The sequence below is a fragment of the Chionomys nivalis genome, chromosome 7 (genome assembly GCF_950005125.1).
Source record: "Chionomys nivalis chromosome 7, mChiNiv1.1, whole genome shotgun sequence".
Taxonomy (NCBI): domain Eukaryota; kingdom Metazoa; phylum Chordata; class Mammalia; order Rodentia; family Cricetidae; genus Chionomys; species Chionomys nivalis.
Genome location: NC_080092.1, coordinates 52,017,238 through 52,035,907, shown reverse-complemented (window position 1 = coordinate 52,035,907; position 18,670 = coordinate 52,017,238). Strand labels below are relative to the sequence as shown.

General features: G+C 47.8%; 1 protein-coding gene and 1 pseudogene across 1 annotated transcript; one reads left to right on the top strand and one right to left on the bottom strand.

Annotated features, from left to right (window-relative positions):
* Positions 1-1,232: 1,232 nt before the first annotated feature.
* Tm4sf5 (transmembrane 4 L six family member 5) lies at positions 1,233-7,897 on the bottom strand. The gene is made up of 5 exons (XM_057773939.1): positions 7,727-7,897; positions 2,283-2,363; positions 1,717-1,853; positions 1,322-1,502; positions 1,233-1,244 (listed from the first exon to the last, which is right to left on the bottom strand). Exons 1-5 carry the CDS (start codon positions 7,895-7,897, stop codon positions 1,233-1,235), a joined length of 582 nt encoding a protein of 193 aa, XP_057629922.1.
* A 9,791-nt stretch (positions 7,898-17,688) lies between these two features.
* On the top strand, positions 17,689-18,431 carry LOC130877018 (guanine nucleotide-binding protein G(I)/G(S)/G(T) subunit beta-1-like; annotated as a pseudogene).
* Positions 18,432-18,670: the final 239 nt, after the last annotated feature.

Genomic DNA, 18,670 nt, shown 5'->3' with positions numbered 1-18,670 from the left:
CATGACCCTGAGCTGGGTCTCAGGAAGAGTGGGGAGGGGAGAAGAGAGGGTGAAGAGCCAGGCCAAGAGGCCAGGAGGGTAAAGGGTAGACGGGAAAGGGCAGGTAACCAAAATGGCTGGATTGTATAGGGAAGGAGAGCTGGGGAAGGGGAGCCCAGCCCCTGGGCTGGAGAAGTTTAGGGTGGGCAGTCACACCCTGTAGAGGTAGAAACTGCTCCGGAGAAGCTGGCAGCCACTCTGATATGTTAAAAGGCCTCTCAGTTATCTGTACTGTTGAGACCTAACACTCGCCAGCAACTGAAGTAATCCTTCACTTCTTTAAAAAGAAATGTTTGGCCATGTGTGGTGGCACACGCCTTTAATCCCAGCACTAGGGAGGCAGAGGCAGACCATTTCTGTGAGTTCGAGGCCAGCCTGGGCTACACTGAGAAACCCTGTCTTGGGGATGGGTGAGGGGAGAAATTGCCAATGGCTGGTGTAAGAGAAGCAGACAGAAGCTATAGACATGCGTGTATACGTGCATGTGTGAGCATATGCGTGTGTGTGTGCACATGTGCGTGCATGTGTGTGCATGTGTGAGTGTGTGTGTAGTTTGACTGCAAGCAGGGTCTGTTGTTCTCACCTGAGAATATTTTGTTTCTGCAAGTGAAGTGGAAGGGTCAGGCTGGGGCTAAGCTGTTCTTTATGGCTTGGAGCTACTTGCCCAGTATGCCTGACTCAATTCCTCATGACCTCACAACCTGAGGCTATTACCCAACAGTGAGAAGGAGTGAAGTGGGGGCTCAGTTGGTAAAGGTGCTTGGTGCCAAGTCAGAGGACCTGAGTTTGATCCCCAGAACACACATGGTGTGAGAGTCAACTCCAACTCCTACATTATCCTCTGACATACACGTGCACGCACACACACACATAAATGTAAAGAAAATTAAATTAAAAATTGCTCATCTTTCATCACTGGCACCTTGAGAGCACAGTATTTTATTTCCAGAACAATAACTATTAGTTAAGAAAATAAGAAGCAGGGAGTCGGGTACAAACAGAACCACTGGTCTAGCTACATCTCCAGGCCCTCCTTCCAAAGCTAAAGCAGAATTGGGAAAGGATGCTCAGGCCAGCTTATACCACAAAGGAGGAAACTGAGCGATAAAAGTAGTTTATTCCAGGTAAGCGGTGGGTGGGTAGTCCACTAAGACGTCCAGAAATGAGGTATTCACGAGAGCCCACGGAACTCACTAAGCTGTGCCCTGCAAGAAAAAAAGAGTAAAGATGCACAGAGGCAAACAGGATCCCCTCAGCTCCGCTCCACGCCCTGCCCTCTCACCTTCTTCCGGCAGTCGCCACAGAATGTGCCCACGGTCGCGTTCACCAGCTGTATTCCACACAGCACTACTTCCAGACTTGAGGCGACCACCAGCAGAGAGAAGAGTGTCACGTTCCAGGGTACCACCTTAGGCGGCTTCTCACATAGATCCCATAGAGTGTCATTGCGCAAGTAAGAGCCTCTGTGGATGGACAGGGTCGTTTAGGAGAGGCTGATCACACAGCAGGCCCTACCACCACCCAGGGCAAGGGTCTACTAAGATTTGCAAAATTCGATGGGTCACGCGGAAGGACTGGTCTTTCTAGAAGCTCGGTCTGGTCCATCATTTCTGGACCAGGTAGGAAGGCAGGTGGGGAGAGGCACAGAATGGGGATACAGACAGGAGCAGGACTTACTGGGTTTCTAGGAAGTGGTAGCCCCACTCGTTGTTTATTAAGCATTTGGGTCCGATTCGAAGCCCCGCTCCCGACACCGAGAGGCAGTAGAGGGCACCAAGTATCCCAAAGGCAGAGGAGAACACGGAGCGAAGCATCTAGATTCGGTGTGGAAAGGTAAACTCAGTAGGCCTGCCTCCTCCCAGTTCCTCTCGCATACGTCAGCACTTCTGTCCAGCTGTCTAAAGCTACATTTCCTTTTATTTATTTATTTATTTAAAATATTTTTGAATCAGTCTTGGAACTTGGCCAGTTGTAGACCAGACTGGCCTTGAACTCACAGAGATCCGCTTGCCTCTGCTTCCCGAGTGCTGGGATTACGCTCCGGGTTTGAGGCTAGGCGAATCCTAAAAGTCCTCTACCGCAGAGGTTCATGGGGCTTCTATGACCCGCTGGTCAGGTTCATTTGAGACCCAGGACTGGGAGTGAGGTAGCACCTGAGACCTCACAGAGGTTGTTTGCCGATGATGGTGCTGGGGTTCGATGGGGAAGGAGTCAGAAATCATACGTCCTAATTTGGTTCTTACCCTGCAGCGGTTCCCACAGCAACCTGCACCACAGCAGCCCTTCCCCCCTGCGCGGACGGCCGCGATTCCTGGACACAGCACCTGTGGGATGAGAGTTGGTGGTGACAGCAGGTTCTTCCAGGTTCCCAAGGCTGTGCTTGCCTTGTCCATCTCCTCGCAAAGCTGCCCACGATGCCCTCAGCCCTTTGGACTGCAAACCTTATCTGTACTTCTCTGGGTCAGTGTTGCACTCAACCTTAATTTATCATTATTCATACACCTGTCTTATCTCTCTCCAGATTGTAGCTTCCTGGAGGGTTAGGTCCAATATATTATACCTATCTTAGACAAAAGGTCGTCATCAAACGTTTGGCTGAGGGGGTGGCAGTATTTATATCCTCCACATCCATATTGTCGCAGGGTGGGTGCCTGCTGAATGGGAGGCAGGACCTCCATCCCACTCTCTGAACTGACTGCTTTCTCAGGATACCCGTTTGTCACTTGTGAAGTGGATCTGCAAGACCTATCTCAACAGACTCTTCTCAGGACTGAAGGAGACAACGGGAAGATTTTATGTCATGACCAGCTCAGAGAGAAGGCCCCCGTGCTGATGCGCACCTTCAGTGGGTACAGTGAGTGGGAATCACGGTCGAGTGTGCTAGAGTTTGCACAGAGACTCTGATGTGGATTGCAGGATTTCCTAGTAATCAACTTCTAATCTTTTACATTCTCCTCGTCTCCTTTATTCTGAAGCGCACACCCTCCAGGTAACCAATCAGCTGTTTCCCTGTGCTAATAATCACTTCCGGGTACCCAGGAAGTCATCTCAAACTCCCGAGGGACATGCTCATTTGAATGTCTGAGTTAACTCAACTTCAGGAAGCCTCATACCGATCCCACACTAACCCCCAATTCATCTGCCTTGTCTTTCTCGTCTTCAGCAGTGGACAATATCCACCAATTCATCGGGGCTGCAAGATTTTAATCCTTCTATACCAGGGCGGACTCCAAGTCTTCAGTACTTTTCCTCAATAGCTTCTTAATCTTTTTCCGCTCAGCCCCTTCTCCCCTTCCTAATAGATTTTAATTGCTTTTACCCCGTGTCACCCCAGACTCCATGCCACAAGCTAACACTTGACTAACATTATTTAATTGCCCTCTTAAAAATATTTAATTGCCCTTATCTGCTCAAGTCCTTTGAGGTATCTTCAAAGATACGCTAGGCTGGTGCATGTGTGCGTGCATGGTGTGTGAGTCATGCGTGCGTGTGCTGTCCGTCCTGTAAATCCCAGTACTCATGGGGGACAAGGGCTGAGACTAGCTTGTGCTACATAGCAAGTCCCAGGCCACCATGGGCTACGTAGTAAGTCTCACAAAGCCTGGACGACAGCAAGTCTTTTGAGACTCTGTTACTCTGTCCCCAACCTCATGCACCACAGCAGCCCTCGCCTTTGTACCTTGGTCCCACCAAGTCCCATGCTTGTCTTACCTTGCACCAGTGGAATTCTACAGCTATTTTGTTGCTGTTTTGTCTAACACCGAGGCTTGAACCCAGGGCCTTGTGCGTGCTAGGAAACCAACTGTACTATCACGGGGCCCATCTCCATCCCATTTTTCTTTTAAATTGTATTAATTTAATTTGAGACACGGTCTATTCTAGTCTACCTGGCATTTAACTTAGGACCCTCTTCCTCCAGAGTGCTGGGATTGCGGGTATACACCACCATGCCTGGCTCACCCCCCAACACACCCCTTATTTCTTTCTCTCTTCTTTCCCCTCCTCTTATCCTCTTTTTCCCTCAACAAAGTTTCCACTATCTAACACTATTCAGGAAGGATTTGAACATCAGATCCTCCTGCCTCGGCCTCCTGAGTACCAAGAGTACGGGCGTACAGCACCAGGCCTGGCCTCCACAGATGGCTTGATCAAGCAAAAACAAGTCTTGGCTGGCATGCATGCTAGAGACAGTATTTTGTTCTTCTTCAGGGAAGGGACTGAAAGTTTTAGTTCCGTTGTTAGTAGCAACCTCAGAGAAAGACCTGCTTAATTGAACTGAACCTCAGAGAAAGACCTGATTAGTTCAACTGATTTATCAGTTCTCTCTCCCGTCTCCTGTCTCATAACAGTTCTAAGGACAATATTGACACTTTCTTGCTTAGCCTTTCAGTTGGGTGATGTCACTTGTGCTGTAACAACTTGAAGACACCTAGATTTTTTTTTTGTTTGTTTGGCTTTTGTTTTGATAGAGTCTCACTGTGTAGCCCCAGTTGGTCTGGAACTTGATATCTAGACCACCACACTGGCCTTGAATTCACAGAGATCCTGTAGCCTCTGCCTGTGCTTCCTGAGTGCTGGGTTTAAAGGTCATGCCCCATGCCTGGATAGCATTGCCTTTTTGATTTATTGATTTTTGTTCAATTGTCTGTTGAGTGTCTCGTCTTGAGCTTGCAACAGTTCTCTTTGCCTCAGCCTCCTAAGTGCTAGAATTACAGATGTTAGCCACCACATCTGGCTCTTTATAGGGGCTAGAGAGATGGCTCAGTGGTTAAGAGCACTGACTGTTCTTCCAGAGGAACTCACAGAGATCCTCCTGCCTCTGCCTCCTGAGTGGGATTAAAGGTATGTGCCACTATGGTTAGCAAAAATCTTTTCTTTTTATCATTTGTTGAGATCAGGTTTCTCTGTGTAACCTGGAACTCACTCTGTACACAGGCTGGCCCTGGGCTGGGTTCTGAGAGAGACTGTGAGTGTGTGTGTGTGTGTGTGTGTGTGTGTGTGTGTGTGTGTGTTAAGCTGTGTATTAAGCATGGTGGCTTACACCCATAATCTCAGTACTTGGGAGACTGAGGTAGGTAGATGGCTATAGGGTTAGTGTTTAAGGCCAGCCTGGGCTACATAGTGAGTTCAAGGATAGCCTGACTTTATAGAGTAAGACTCTATCTCAAATAAAACCAAAACATTTAAGTTTTCCTGAGATGATAGATGTGTGGCCCTGATTGGCCTAGAAATCACCATGTAGATCAGGCTGGCCTTAAATTCACAGAGATACATCTGTCCCTGCCTCCTTCTCCTGAGTGCTAGATTTAAAGATATACCCCCATATCCAACATGGTTTTTGTTGTTACTGCTGTTTTTGTCTTGAGGTAAGGCTGTCCTGGAACTTGCTCTGTAGACCAGGATGGCCACTAATTCAGAGACCCATCTGCCTCCGCCTCCCCAGTGCTGGGATTAAAGGTATATGTCACCATCACCTGGATCCCAGAGGTTTTAAAATAAAGTAAAATAAAATAAAATAAAATAACAAAAAGGTGGAGACTTAGGTACGGCGGCCTATGTTTATAACCCCACCAAGATTCTGTCTCAGAACAGGAGAAAAGCTTCAGAGTTTCCAGTGGCGCTTACAACAGGTTCAAATCACTCACTGCGCCTTCAAAGGTGTATGTGGTCTGACCTCTGCCTGCCTCAGAACTCATCCCATCCAACTTCAGCAGCTGGCTGCCTGGTTGAGCCTTAAATGTGGGGCCCCTGTATGTATGTAATGCCCCTCTTTTTTCTTTTTCTTTTTTAAATGTCATCTGGCTGTCAGTTGTTACATCATCTCATAAAAGCTTCCTTGGAAACGCTTCAAAATACGTCCCCGGGTTGGAAGAATAGCTCAGATACAGAGCAAGGTCTTGGTATGGTCAATCTATAATATCAAATAGAAAGAAGAAAAGAAGAGAAAACAAGTGCCTCACTTGCCCTAAGAGCTCTTTGCAATGGTCCCTGATTGTGTGTGTGTGTGTGTGCGCGTGCGTGCATGCGTGCCTGCCACAAACTCTCTACTTTTCTGCCTCAGTTGCTAGAGTGCTGGCCTTACAGGAGTGGCTGCCATGCCCCACATCATCTTGCCATTTATTTGCTTCATTTATCCAGCAAGTATAAACCGGACACCTTAAAAGGGAGGCAGACCTTGCTCTCATGGAGCTTCCATTCTTGCTTCCTTGGCATTTTGCCCCGTCAGCACAACACAGCCATTAGAAGGGCATAATAAGGTCCTTCATGAGAGGCTGCTGGGAAGGAGGATGTTGGGAGCTCAGCCTTAACAGATCTACGGAAGCAGGCAAGCTCGACTGGGTAGGTGAATCAGGTGTTTTAGGCTGGAGACATCCTTGATGTGACTCTGGGTGAGAGCGTGGGCCTAAGAAGAGCAAGAGAGCTGAGAGAGCATTTGAGTAGAGTCCAACCACCAGAAGCAGGGGGTAGAGCTGAGTGATACCAGAGGGCAAGGGGAGAGGGCTGCTATCAGAGAGATAGCTCCATTTGGCTAATAAAGATGTGGCCAGCAGAGGGGACCAAAGTGCAAAGAGAATTTTAACAGCCAGCTGTGCTAAAGATGGGAAGCTGTGCTAGGGAGATCTTTGTCTTGAACCCAGGAAGGTGACACACTGGGTTAACCATCCGAAAGTTCACCCAATGGTCAGGCATTGTAGCACACACCTGGACTTGAGCGGTTGAGGCAGGAAGATGTCAAGTTCTAGAGTGGCCTGGGTTATGTAGTGAGTTCTAGGCTAGCCTGAAGTACAATCAGGATGTTGCTTCTAAATAAAGAAACAAACAAAAAGAAAAAAAAATGAGAAAGAAAATTCTTTAAATGGGGGGAGTTGGAAGATAGGGGGAAATCTAGAATATTTGTCTCTCTCATTCCCTCGCCCTCCCCCCCCGTTTTGGTTCTCGTTTTTTCAAGACAATACTTTTCTGTGTAACCCTGGCTATCCTGAAACTTGCTCAGTAGAGTAGACTAGCTTCAAACTCAGAGATCCACTTGCTTCTGCCACTCTGGAGTGCTGGGACTAAAGGTGTGCACCACCATTCCTGGCTCTTCTTTCACCTTGAATAGATCTTAGTCTGCAGGAAGACTAGGGCATCTACTCTGAAATGCTGACCTAGGCCCAGGATTATTATCCTTAGCACAGACTGGGGGTCCTGGAAGGTGGGCCCAGAAGGAGAGGCCACGGAGGAAAGGGAGAGCAGCAGGGAGCTGGCAGGTGGAGGGACTGATCTGAGCCATCAGCGTGGGCTGAGGTTGTCCATTGCACCCACTCTCACTAGTTATGACTGCCCCGATAACCACCCACACAACCAGCTGTTCCTTTGGCTTCTACCCTCATCATGAGGTTTTCTCAGCCTGTGCTCCCGGAGGGCAGGAGAGCGATAGCTAGAACTTGCTCCCACCTCCCACCTAGTAGGGACTTCTTCATCTCGCTCACCTCAGACACTCAGCTCAGGACCCTACAGCTCCTACAAGACCTTCTACCAAACAATTAGGGTGTATGAGCGGATGGACAGGTCCCCCGTCCCCACCAAGCCCTTGCTACACCCTCCAGAGCAAACTGGTCCTTTCCCCTCCTTTCCCTTTCTCTGTCCTGTCCACTGTCCCAGGTCAGGCGACTCAGGTCCCTGGCCAAAGCTCCAGCATTCTCACCATCAGGCCTCCTCCAATGAAGCCACCCATGAGCCAGACTTGCAAGCTGAGGTTGTCTGTCCAGGTAGTCTCTCCATTAGGTACCAGCAGGAGTGCATTGGCTATGATGCAGATCAGGGAGAGAGGGATGAGGGAGAGCCCCAGGCAGCGAGCACATTGTCCGGTACACATGGCAGTGGCTTCAGGAAAGGCAGATGCGAGTGAGAGTGAGCGGGAAGTGCCAGGGTCCAGAGCAAAATAGCCTGGAGCTTGGGGCAAAGGTCGGGGGAGAGGAGTGGCGGAGCCTGGTAGAACCTCAGTGATAAGAGAAGAGAGGCCTGGAGGAGGTGGAGGGGCTGCAGCTGGGTGAGCTGAGGAGGAGGATGTGGTGCTAGGGGACGTGGGAGCTTGTCACACAAAGGAAGTTGACTGGGGTCAGCGTCCTTCTTCCTTGGTCTGTACACACCTTTCCACAGCACTTCCTCAACTCCGTGAAGCCTCAGCTGAGCCCTCCACCTCTGGAGGCCCCAGTTGTTTCATTTGTAAAAAACCAAATGGTTGAGCAAAGCCACTGCCTTGAGAGGTGGCTGTAAGGGTTCCGTGGGACCAGGTAGAGGGTCTGTCACCAAGGAAGCATAGGACAGAGGGATGGTGGCTTCATTTCTGCCCCACAGGGAGAGACTTTTCTGTAAAGAAACTGAAAAGCCTACAGTGGAGCCAGGCCGTGGCATCCACCTGTGACTCAGTTCTCGGGAAGAGCGTGCGTGTGCGGTTGAGACTTACCTGGGTTATATCGCGAGGCTTTGTTTAAAAGAACAAGAGGGATGATAATGACTTCTTGTCTATTTATTTCTTCTCAAAAAAAAATTGTTTTGTTTTGTTTCTTTTAAACACAGTTTCACTGTGTAGCCCTGGCTATCCTGGAACTCACTCTGTAGACCAGGCTGGCCTCGAACACACAGAGATCCGCCTGCCTCTTCCTCCCGCGTGCTAGGATTAAAGGTGTGGGGCCACCGCCACTCAGCTCTCAAATTTTGCTTCTCAGAGTGGGCTCAAACATTCCATCTCTGGCTTCAGTGATTCAGTTCCATTTGCTTCCCCTTTAATTTTAGTTTTATGTATATGAGTATTTTGCCTACATTTGTGGACCACTTGTGTGCCTGATGTCTGGAAAAGCTGGAAGAGAGCGTTAGAGCCTACAAGACTGAAGTTACAGGTGGGTGTGAGCTGCCCTGTGGGTGCTGGGGATCCCACCTGGGTCCTCTGGGAGTGACCAGTGCTTTTTACCACTTTGCCATCTCTGAAGCTCTTCCTTTTCTTTTCATTTTTTTCTTGTTGTGTTTTTGAGACAGGGTCTCACAGTGTATTTCCCAGGTGGCCTGGCATTTGCTTTGTAGACCAGGCTGGTCTCGAACTCCCAGAGATCCGCCTGCCTCTGCCTCCCGAGTGCTGGGATCAAAGGCGTGCGCCTGGATGCTCCGCTCCCATTCTTATTTGGTTTCACTCATGCACTGAGAACAAAGAAGTTCTGGTTTCCCTGAGGTGCTGAAGATGCTCAAGATCCTGGCAACCTGCCACCATGAGAGAAGGCCAGCCTGTTGGAAACTGCAATCCAGAGGAGATAACAATGGATAGAGAGAGAAGCCGTGATGACACTGTTGAAACCTGGACACACAGCCTCGTCAGAAGTCTGGTCGTCCCTGGACACACAGCCTCATCAGAAGTCTGGTCGTCCCTGGACACACAGCCTCATCAGAAGTCTGGTCGTCCCTGGACACACAGCCTCGTCAGAAGTCTGGTCGTCCCTGGACACACAGCCTCATCAGAAGTCTGGTCGTCCCTGGACACACAGCCTCATCAGAAGTCTGGTCATCCCTGGAATGCTTCAACGGTGTGAACTGGTTTGAGTTATGTTTCTGCCAGCTCTAATATAAGAAATCTATTTTTATCTTATTTTGGCTTTTTGAGACAAGGTTGCTCTATGGGGATCAGACTGGCCTCAAACTCACTATCCTCCTGCCTCAGCATCATGAGGGCTGGGATTATAGGCAGGCACACTATTCCCAGTGAAGGGATCATTTTTTTTAATTTATTTTTATTTTATGTATGAGTGTTTTGCCTGCATGTGTGTCTGCATCCCATGTTCATGCAGTGTCAGAAGAAAGTGTCAGATCCCCTGGAACTGGAGTTACATAAGGCTCTTGGCAGCCATATGGTTGCTGGGAATTGAACCTGGGTCCTCTAGAAGAGCAATCAGTGCTCTTAACTATTGTCATCTCTCCAGCCCCTGAAATCGTTTTGACTGCGTGAATTCCTTAAGCCTGTACTTCCTTAGGACCTAGTAGTGGAGAGTGTATGGATTCACAGTTTCCGGGCGAAGCCCCGGATTGTACCCTTGAAGAAGTCTCCCATGCTTGGTAGCAAGTGCTCCGTGTCACAGAGAAATGAGGATTTTAGAAAACACCCTGGGTTCTCACAGAGCACCTGCTGACAGCGCCCTAGGGAAGGAGGTGTCTAGTCAGGGGTCTCTGTTGAGTCTCCTGCCTAAACCACTACAGACATGTGGGGAATGGGGAGAAAGAGATGCCAGTCAAAAATAAATGGCAGAATCCCTGCTCTCTGTGAGGCAGAGGGGCTGGGCAGCGAACAGCAGTGAAGACCCTATCTCTTGAAGGAGAGGATGCCTGGAAAAGCAAAGCACTTTGAACTTTCCCCATCTGTTTGAACTGTTTGCCTCTGACTCATAAATAATTACATGGCCACTGATATTGGCCATTGCTTCTGATGGCTCGTTTAATGCTTTAACAGGAGTGCCAGTGCGGAAGGCCAGAAGTAACAACACTTGCTGATTTCAACACCCAGGAGAGAGAGACCGGAATCCTACAAGCTTGAGGGCAATATGAGCTACTTAGTGAGTTCTTGGCCAGCCTGAGCTACATGGTGAGCTCCCACACAGTTAGGGTTATGCAGTGAGATCTTGTCTCAAAGTAAACGCAAAACAAAACAAAATTTCCAAAGAGAAAGAGATGAGGGGGGAAGTGGATCAGTTTGAATGAAGTATAAAGACACAAATGTATGAAAATACCATCATTAAAACTATTACTTGCCGGGCGGTGATGGCACATGCCTTTAATCCCAGCACTTGGGAGGCAGAGGCAGGCAGATCTCTGTGAGTTCAAGGCCAGCCTGGTCAAAAAGCGCAGGACAAGCAGGGTAGTTACACAGAGAAACCCTGTCTTGAAAAGCAAACAAAACAAAAAACAAAAACCATTACTTGTTATATCAACTTAAGGTTTTTTTTTTAAAAAAATATATTTCCCTTTTCTTTAAAGTTTTTCATTCTCTTGTGCTTCTGGGGCACATTTTAAAGCTGAGGCAGCAGTTGTTTTTAAACGCTGTGGGTCGCTCTTTAGTGTGTCGCTCTCTCTGTCTCTGAAAAACCTCAGACTGCCTGTCCCCTCTGCAGCCTCTTCGGAGGGCTCTATACAGATGCTCACCATACCTGGACTGTCTGTCTCCCCTGCAGCCTCCTCGGAGGGCTCTATACAGACGCTCACCGTGCCTGGAGCACCTGGGCCTTGTGAGCTTCGGTAAGAAGGGAACTACTCACTCTAAATCTTCAGCCCTCCCTGTATCAATGTCCTTTTATCTGCCAGTTTGTAGTCCCTCCTGCAGGAAGAGAATGCATCTCTACTCCATGGGCAAAATGGAGTGTGGGCAGAACCAACAATATCTCAGTACTAATACACATTAAACAAAAATAATCTTAAACTTTTTTAAAAAATGGAATACTCTGTGACGCCATGTTTCTCTATCACTGTCAGCAGAGGAACATTCTGGGCCAGTTACTGATCTAAAAAAAAAAAAGGTGTAAGATTCAAGGAAAAATCCCTGGTTGAATGCCAATCTATATGTCACCCTCCAGCCAAGCCTTACATGTGTGAGAGAAATAAACACTTATATTTATATGTCATTAACACTAGGGGTTTTTGTTCCATTAAAAAATTCTTCTGTGTGTGTCTGTAAGAACGCAAGGGTGCCATTGCACACTTGTGGAGGTCGGATGACAACCTCTGGTGACAGCCCTGATTGCTGGCCTTGCTTGAGGAGGCAGGGTTTCTTCACTGCATATACCAGGCCGACTTGTCCCACGGACTTCTGAAGACTCTCCTGTCTTCACTTCCCACTTGCAACAGGAGCGCTGGGGTCACAGGGCACAAGCCACACCTGGCTTTTCTGTGAGTTCTGGGTTTGAACTCAGGTCCTGACTCTTACGCAGCAAGGCCGTTACCGCTGGGCCGCCTCTTCAGCCCAGGCTTTTTCTCCTTTGTCTGGTTTTGTTTATTTTTTGAGACATGGTCTCACATGGGGAGAAAGTGACCACTAATTGACTATGTAGCTAAGTACAGCCTTGAGTTTTTTGTTTTTTTTTTTATTTTGCGTATATTGGTGTTTTGCCTGCGTGTCTGTAGGAGGGTGTCAGATCCCCTGGAACTAAAGTAATAGTTGTGAGCTGCTGTATGGGTGCTGGGAACTGAACCCTGGTCCTGTGGGAGAGCTGCCAGTGTTCTTCCCCACTGGGTCATCTCTAGCCCCGAATTCTTTATATATATATTTATATTGATTTTTCGAGACAGGGTTTCTCCGTAGCTTTTGGTTCCTGTCCTGGAACTAGCTCTTGTAGACCAGGCTGGCCTCGAACTCACAGAGATCCGCCTGCCTCTGCCTCCCGAGTGCTGGGATTAAAGGCGTGCGCCACCACCGCCCAATAAAATGCTTTATGAACAACACATTTCCCCATGTGAAGTTTATTTCCTTTAAAGAACATTTAAAAAGCAAGTCTTGAAGAAAGCATTCTTCATTTACTTCCTGCAGAATCTTGCCATCCTGCCGGTGGCAAACCACGTTGCTGTAAAGCGGGTTTAATCATTAACAAGTTTGTCTCTATCAGCGGTGAAGCTATTAGCCCTGATGGGAAGACCAGTGACTTCAGTAGGGAATTTCACTCACAGCTTAGTCATTTCACACTATCAGATGACAGCCGGGTCCATGGTAGCTGTCACCTATGTAACTGCAGGTAGTCATAGCTTCTCACTTAACTTCCGAAGTTATGAAACATAACGAGGAACCAGAATGTAGTCTTAGGACCTGTTACGACTAGTTTGAAATATTAGTTATTTTGGTGCCTAATTCAAACAACAGGGCTGTCAAGGGTAGCAGCAACACAGTGGGGCCCCTAGGTGGTTTTTTTCTTGTTTTCGAGACACGGTCTCACTATGTAGAACAAGCTGGCCAGGTCAGGAACTCACAGATATCTATCTATCTCTCCCTCCCAAGTGCTGAGATTAAAGGCATGCACCCCCAGGCTCAGCTCATGGTATTAATTTGTGTGTGTGTGTGTGTGTGTGTGTGTGTGTGTGAGAGAGAGAGAGAGAGAGAGAGAGAGAGAGAGAGAGAGAGCCAGTTCTCACGCCTGTTAGGCAATGCTCAGCCCCCGTGTCACGCTGCCAGCCTTATTATCTCAAGCCACTCTCTATGGATGACAGAACGTTAATGAAGTGCTAACAAAACATTATCGAGATTTGGAAACATTTCCTCAAACACAGTAGAGAGCAAAACAACCAAAAGTGAACAAAAAATAATTCCTGAAGGATTCGGAAGAAATTTTCAGAAAGCAATTTGGTGAATGTACTAGAATTCTGGAGGTAAGAGAGCACAAGAAAGACAGGCTGAAGTGAAAGGCTCTGTGCTTGGAGAAGGATGGACTTCATGAAAAACTAATAATACAAAGAAACGTAAGTGTGAGCTGGAGAGATGGCCCAGAGGTTGAGAACACACTGACTGCTCTTCCCGAGGATCTGGGTTCAATTCCCAGTACCCACGTGGCAACTCACAACTGTCTGTGGCTCCAGTTCCAGGGTATCTGACACCCTTAAAGAGGCACACATACAGGCAAAACAATAATGCACATAAAAATAATTAATCAATTAAAAAAATCAATGGAGAGACATAAACTCACATGGAAGGGTCAAAGAACAGGCTTGAGACTAAGGAGAAGCAGATGAGGAAGGACATGAAAAGTTTCAAGTTTAGAGATAAAGAACCAAAGCGGCAAAGCAGTCTTTCTGCCCCCACCTTAATGGTGGTTGACGAGACAGCAGGTGCCAAAGGCTGGAGTCTGTGAGCCTGTGGTGCAGTGCCAGCCTAGCCCATGTGAAGCCTGGCATTTATTCTACAGCAGTGGTTCTCAACCTTCCCAATGTTGTGACCCTTTAATACAGTTTCTCATGTGACCCCCCCAACCATAACATTATTTTTGTTGCTACTTCATAACTGTAATTTTGCTACTGTTATGAATCACAGTGTAAATGCCTGATAGGTGGGATATCTGGTATGTGACCCCTGTGAAAGGGCCATTTGACCTCCAAGGGTCACGACCCTCAGTTGAGAACCACTGTTTAGTATCACAAAGAAAAGGCTGAGAGCAAACAAGCAAAAACAGTATGCCATCTTCCCCGAAGAAAGAACGTGGTGGAGCTTGGGTCTACCTGGGCTGGTAGCAGATTGAAAGGCTTGATATATCACAGGAAAGACTCATTTGGAGAAAATAGTTGAATTAAAAGCAGTATGTAACCAAGTGTAGAGGCACAGGTAATTCCAGCACTTAAAAAGCAGAGGCAGGAGGTTAGGAGCAAGTTCATGGCCAGCATGGTCTACACAGCAAGTACATGGCCAACTTGGGCTACATAGAGACACTGTCTCAAAAACAAACAAATAAATCCAAAGAGGTTGGATCTATGCAAAATTAGAAAAGCTACTTAGAGGGCTGGAAGTATAGCTCACCAGCAGATGGCTTATGGAGCGTGCACAAGGCTGCTTAGAGGGCTGGGAGTATAGCTCACTAGCAGACGGCTCGCGGAGCGTGCACAAGGCCTTGGGAAGCAAGCGACACAAAACAAAGGGGTGGTGTCTAAAGCGACACCAACAGCCAATAGCTGTGACTCAATTATTATGTGCAGGTCTGAGTTTACTGGAGTCTGAAGTCACGTAACCATGGGAGAGACCAGAACTCGTTTCTGAGAAGGCTTGCGTTTGGGGACATCTCTGTATTCCCTTCACTTGTGGGAAACGATCTTAACTCACCAAGAGATAGTGAAGTCAAACCTTCCAAATGGGGAAGTCTTGCCATAAGCCTAAATGATTTTTATAAACATGGCTACAAAGTTAGATTTTAATTTCCCCCTTTAAAATATGTTTAAAAGGGGGCTGGAGAGATGGCTTCGCTGGAGAGAATGTGTTGCTCAGCTCTTGTAGAGGATCTGGGTTCTGTATCCAGCACCCACATGGTGGATTACAGCTATCCATAATGCCAGTTCCAAAGAATCTGACCCTCTCTTCTGACCTCCGAAGCATGACCGGGCATGCACACACACACACACACACACACACACACACACACACACGGCAAACATGCATGCACATAAATAAATGTAATATACATTTTTAATTTAAAGGACTGAAGAGATAACTTATTTATAAAGTGCTTGCCTTGCAACCATGGCTTGAGTTTTAGCTCCAGAATTTATATAAAAAGAACTGGACATGGGGGTGAAGAGACGGCTCAGTGGTTAAGAGCACTGACTGCTCTTCCAGAGGACCTGGGTTTGATTCTCAGCACCCACATGGCATCTTACAACTTCTGTAAATCCAGTTTCCAGGGGTCCAATACTATTTTCTGGTCTCCCTGAGTACCAGGCACACACATAGCCTTCTTCCTCCTCCTCCTCCTTCTTTTTTGAGACAGGGTTTCTCTGTGTAGACCTGGTTATCCTGGGACTCACTCTGTAGACCAGGCTAGCCTTGAACTCAGAGTTCTACCTGCCTCTGCCTCTCAGGTTCTGGGATTAAAGGCTTGTGCCACCAGCTGGACTCATTTTTTAAAACTTAGATTTATTTTATATCTATGGGTATTTCGCAAGCACGTTCGTACGTGCATTGTGTACACACCTGAGGAAGAAGTCGGAAGATGCTGGTCCTCTGGAGCTTGGGAGCCAGAGTTACAGATGGTTGTGAGTCACCACACCAGTGCTGAAAACAACTCAGGTCTGGAAAAGTGGCGAGCACTCTCTTAAATCCTGAGTCACTGATCCAACCCTCACTTCCATCTTCTCTGTTCCTGGCCTGCTGTAATGACAAGAGTGCTGTTCTGTCGTGTCTTCCCTGACATGATGGTTGGAACCCTCTGAAACCATGAGCCAAAATAAGTCCCTCTTTAAACAGCCTTTGTCATGAATTTCATCATGGTGACCCAAGGTTGCTACAATCCGGAAGTTCGAGTGCCCAGTTCCACATTCCCTGCCAGCTCTTTGTAGTGCCGACTTCATCCTCAGCCCGGTCTTCTATTGATGGCACCATTGGCTCTTACACTTCCAACCTCATGATGTTGCCACTTCCCAGGGGCTCTCCTGTGGCTTTCCTGAAGTGGAGCCTTCTTTCCCAGCCACTGCTGCAGACCTTTGTCTGGCTGAGCTCTGGCACCTGCGTTTGTTCTGGGCCACTACAGATAGGGGTTAGAACACGACATTCAACTTGAGACAGTTAGAGATTATTTCAGAATATAAGACGTCAATAAAATCAGGTATTACAAGGGAAGAAGGTAGAATGAATGAGTGACAGGAAGACATCCAACAAATACTCTTTGGAATCGTCTAAATTTCGTCTCCCCATACGGTCTTGCCATAGCTGAGCAAGGCAGATGTACATGCTTAACCCAGTATGTGGCAGAGATGGTGAGTTAGCCACCCTCCTTTTTCTTTCTTTCTCTCTCTCTCTCTTTCTCTCCTTCTTTTTTTCTTTCTTTTCTTGTTTTTGACAAAGTCTTTCTACGTGTGGCTGTCCTGGAAATTACTATGTAGACCAGGCTGGTCTTGAACTCATAGAGTTCTGCCTACCTGTTTGCCACCATGCCCGATTGGGTCAGCCCATTTTTTTGTTCATGTGTAACAATAGACTTTTAGTTCAGGCCATGGTCACTCAGCCATACTGTGTTTTTCAGCTTTCCCTCCAACTGAATTGTCTCTGTGATTAAGGGATGGCCAGGAAAAGGTGGACTTTGGTGGTATGCTTTAGGGAGCGAGCATGCCCTTACCTGCTCTTCCTTCCTGTCTAGAACGACGTTAAGTCCTGGGAATACTTTAACAACAACGTCCCAAGAGCTAAGGACCCTGGGCAGCCTTGAGGAGAAGAATCACTGGTACAGCTGTGGGTAACCTGCCCCTTCTGTGTGGTGAGCAAGAGATAACCCCCAGAAGAGGGACCACCATGCTCACTCTGCTGCCTGGAGGTGGTGGCGGGCTCGGTGGCCAGGCAGTAGAAGTAGCTGGTGGGCTCGGTGGCCAGGGCAGTTGGCTGGCACTGAAGTAGCTGCTCTGAGAAGCAAAGCGTTTCACAGGCTTTTATCTGCAGGCTACCAGCTCTGCCACTGTGAGGACCGTCAGCAATGGGCACACCAGACCTGGTGAGCAGGGAGAACAGACCAGAAACACTTCTGAATTACGAACATGGGCTCTGGGCTGGAGAAGAGATACTCAGTGGATAAAGGTGTCAGCCACCAAGCCAGAAGACCTGAGGTCAATCCCCCAGACTCAGACAGAGAGAAAGAACTGACTCCCGTAAGTTGTTTGCCGACCCTCACGTGCGTGCAGTAGCACACACCAGCTCCCTCTGCAGAACAAATAAATAAATGTAATTTTTAAAAGGGGAAAATATGGAGGGCTGGAGAGATGTTCCAGTGGTTAAGAACACCGACTGCTCTTCCAGAGGACTTGGGTTCAATTCCCAGTAACCTCATGGCAGCTAACGGTTGTCTGTAACTCCAATTCCAGGGGACCCAACACCCATGGCAAAACACCAATGTATATAAAATTAAAAAAAATAAATAAATTTTTAAAAAATGGGAAAATACGAAAAGATCCCAGGTGGACATGACAATGAATGAATGTGAACTTAGGGACCAAATCAAAGACGCTTGCAAAGCAAAACCAACTCAACTCCCTTGTGTAAATGTCACAAACACCACGGACCCTGTGGAAGAACCCGTATGTCCACCAGGAGAACACTGAGGGGTCCCTGACCAAGATTCATGCCTGGATGGGGGCACAGACTCCAGGCTCCTAGTCAGCATCCCCCAGGTTAGGAAAGTCATCATCTGGGACAGTGACACCACAAACAAGGTTGTGTCATTCCTCTGCGTCCTCCTGTGTTGTATTCCTTCTGGGAACTGCATGGCTTGGGGTGGCCTGGATAATATCTGCTTCTCGATAATAATCTGCTCCACTTGCAATCTGAAAACCCATGAAGGAACTGTGCATCTGAGTTGTGAGCTGGCAGGTCATGCTGACGCCATTTTGTAGATGACAATCTGATTGTCACTAGGTCTGTAGACCTCACATGCTCTGTAGGACATCAAGAGCAGCCAGCAGACAAGAACATTTACTGGAAATACTGGAGATGTCATCAACCTGCCTTTCATGCCCCAAGACCAGACTGTTTCAGGTTCTCGTGATGCTTCAGGCAAGCAGTGGGGATGTCCAAGAGGAGATGCGCCCATAGACCTTTACAGGGCCATGGGTCTGACGTCAGTGACATCTCTTTCTTTCCCAGTGATAGTACTTACAGGCTATCCAACTACCATGGAGACCAGAATCTCATGACTTTACTCCAATGACGACACCATATGTGAGATCACATCTGTCTCCTTCTTTAAGAGCAGATGTGGCAGGCATGGTGGTGCCTGCTATATATATAATTTTATGTGTCTGTGAACCATATGTGTGCTTGGTGCCTGAGGAGATGGCGAGTCTCCGTGTGGGTTCTGGGAATCAAACCTGGGTCTTTTGCAAGAACACTAAGAGCCCTTAACCACTGTTAATGGCTCTTTAACTCTCCAGCCCAGTGGTGCATGCC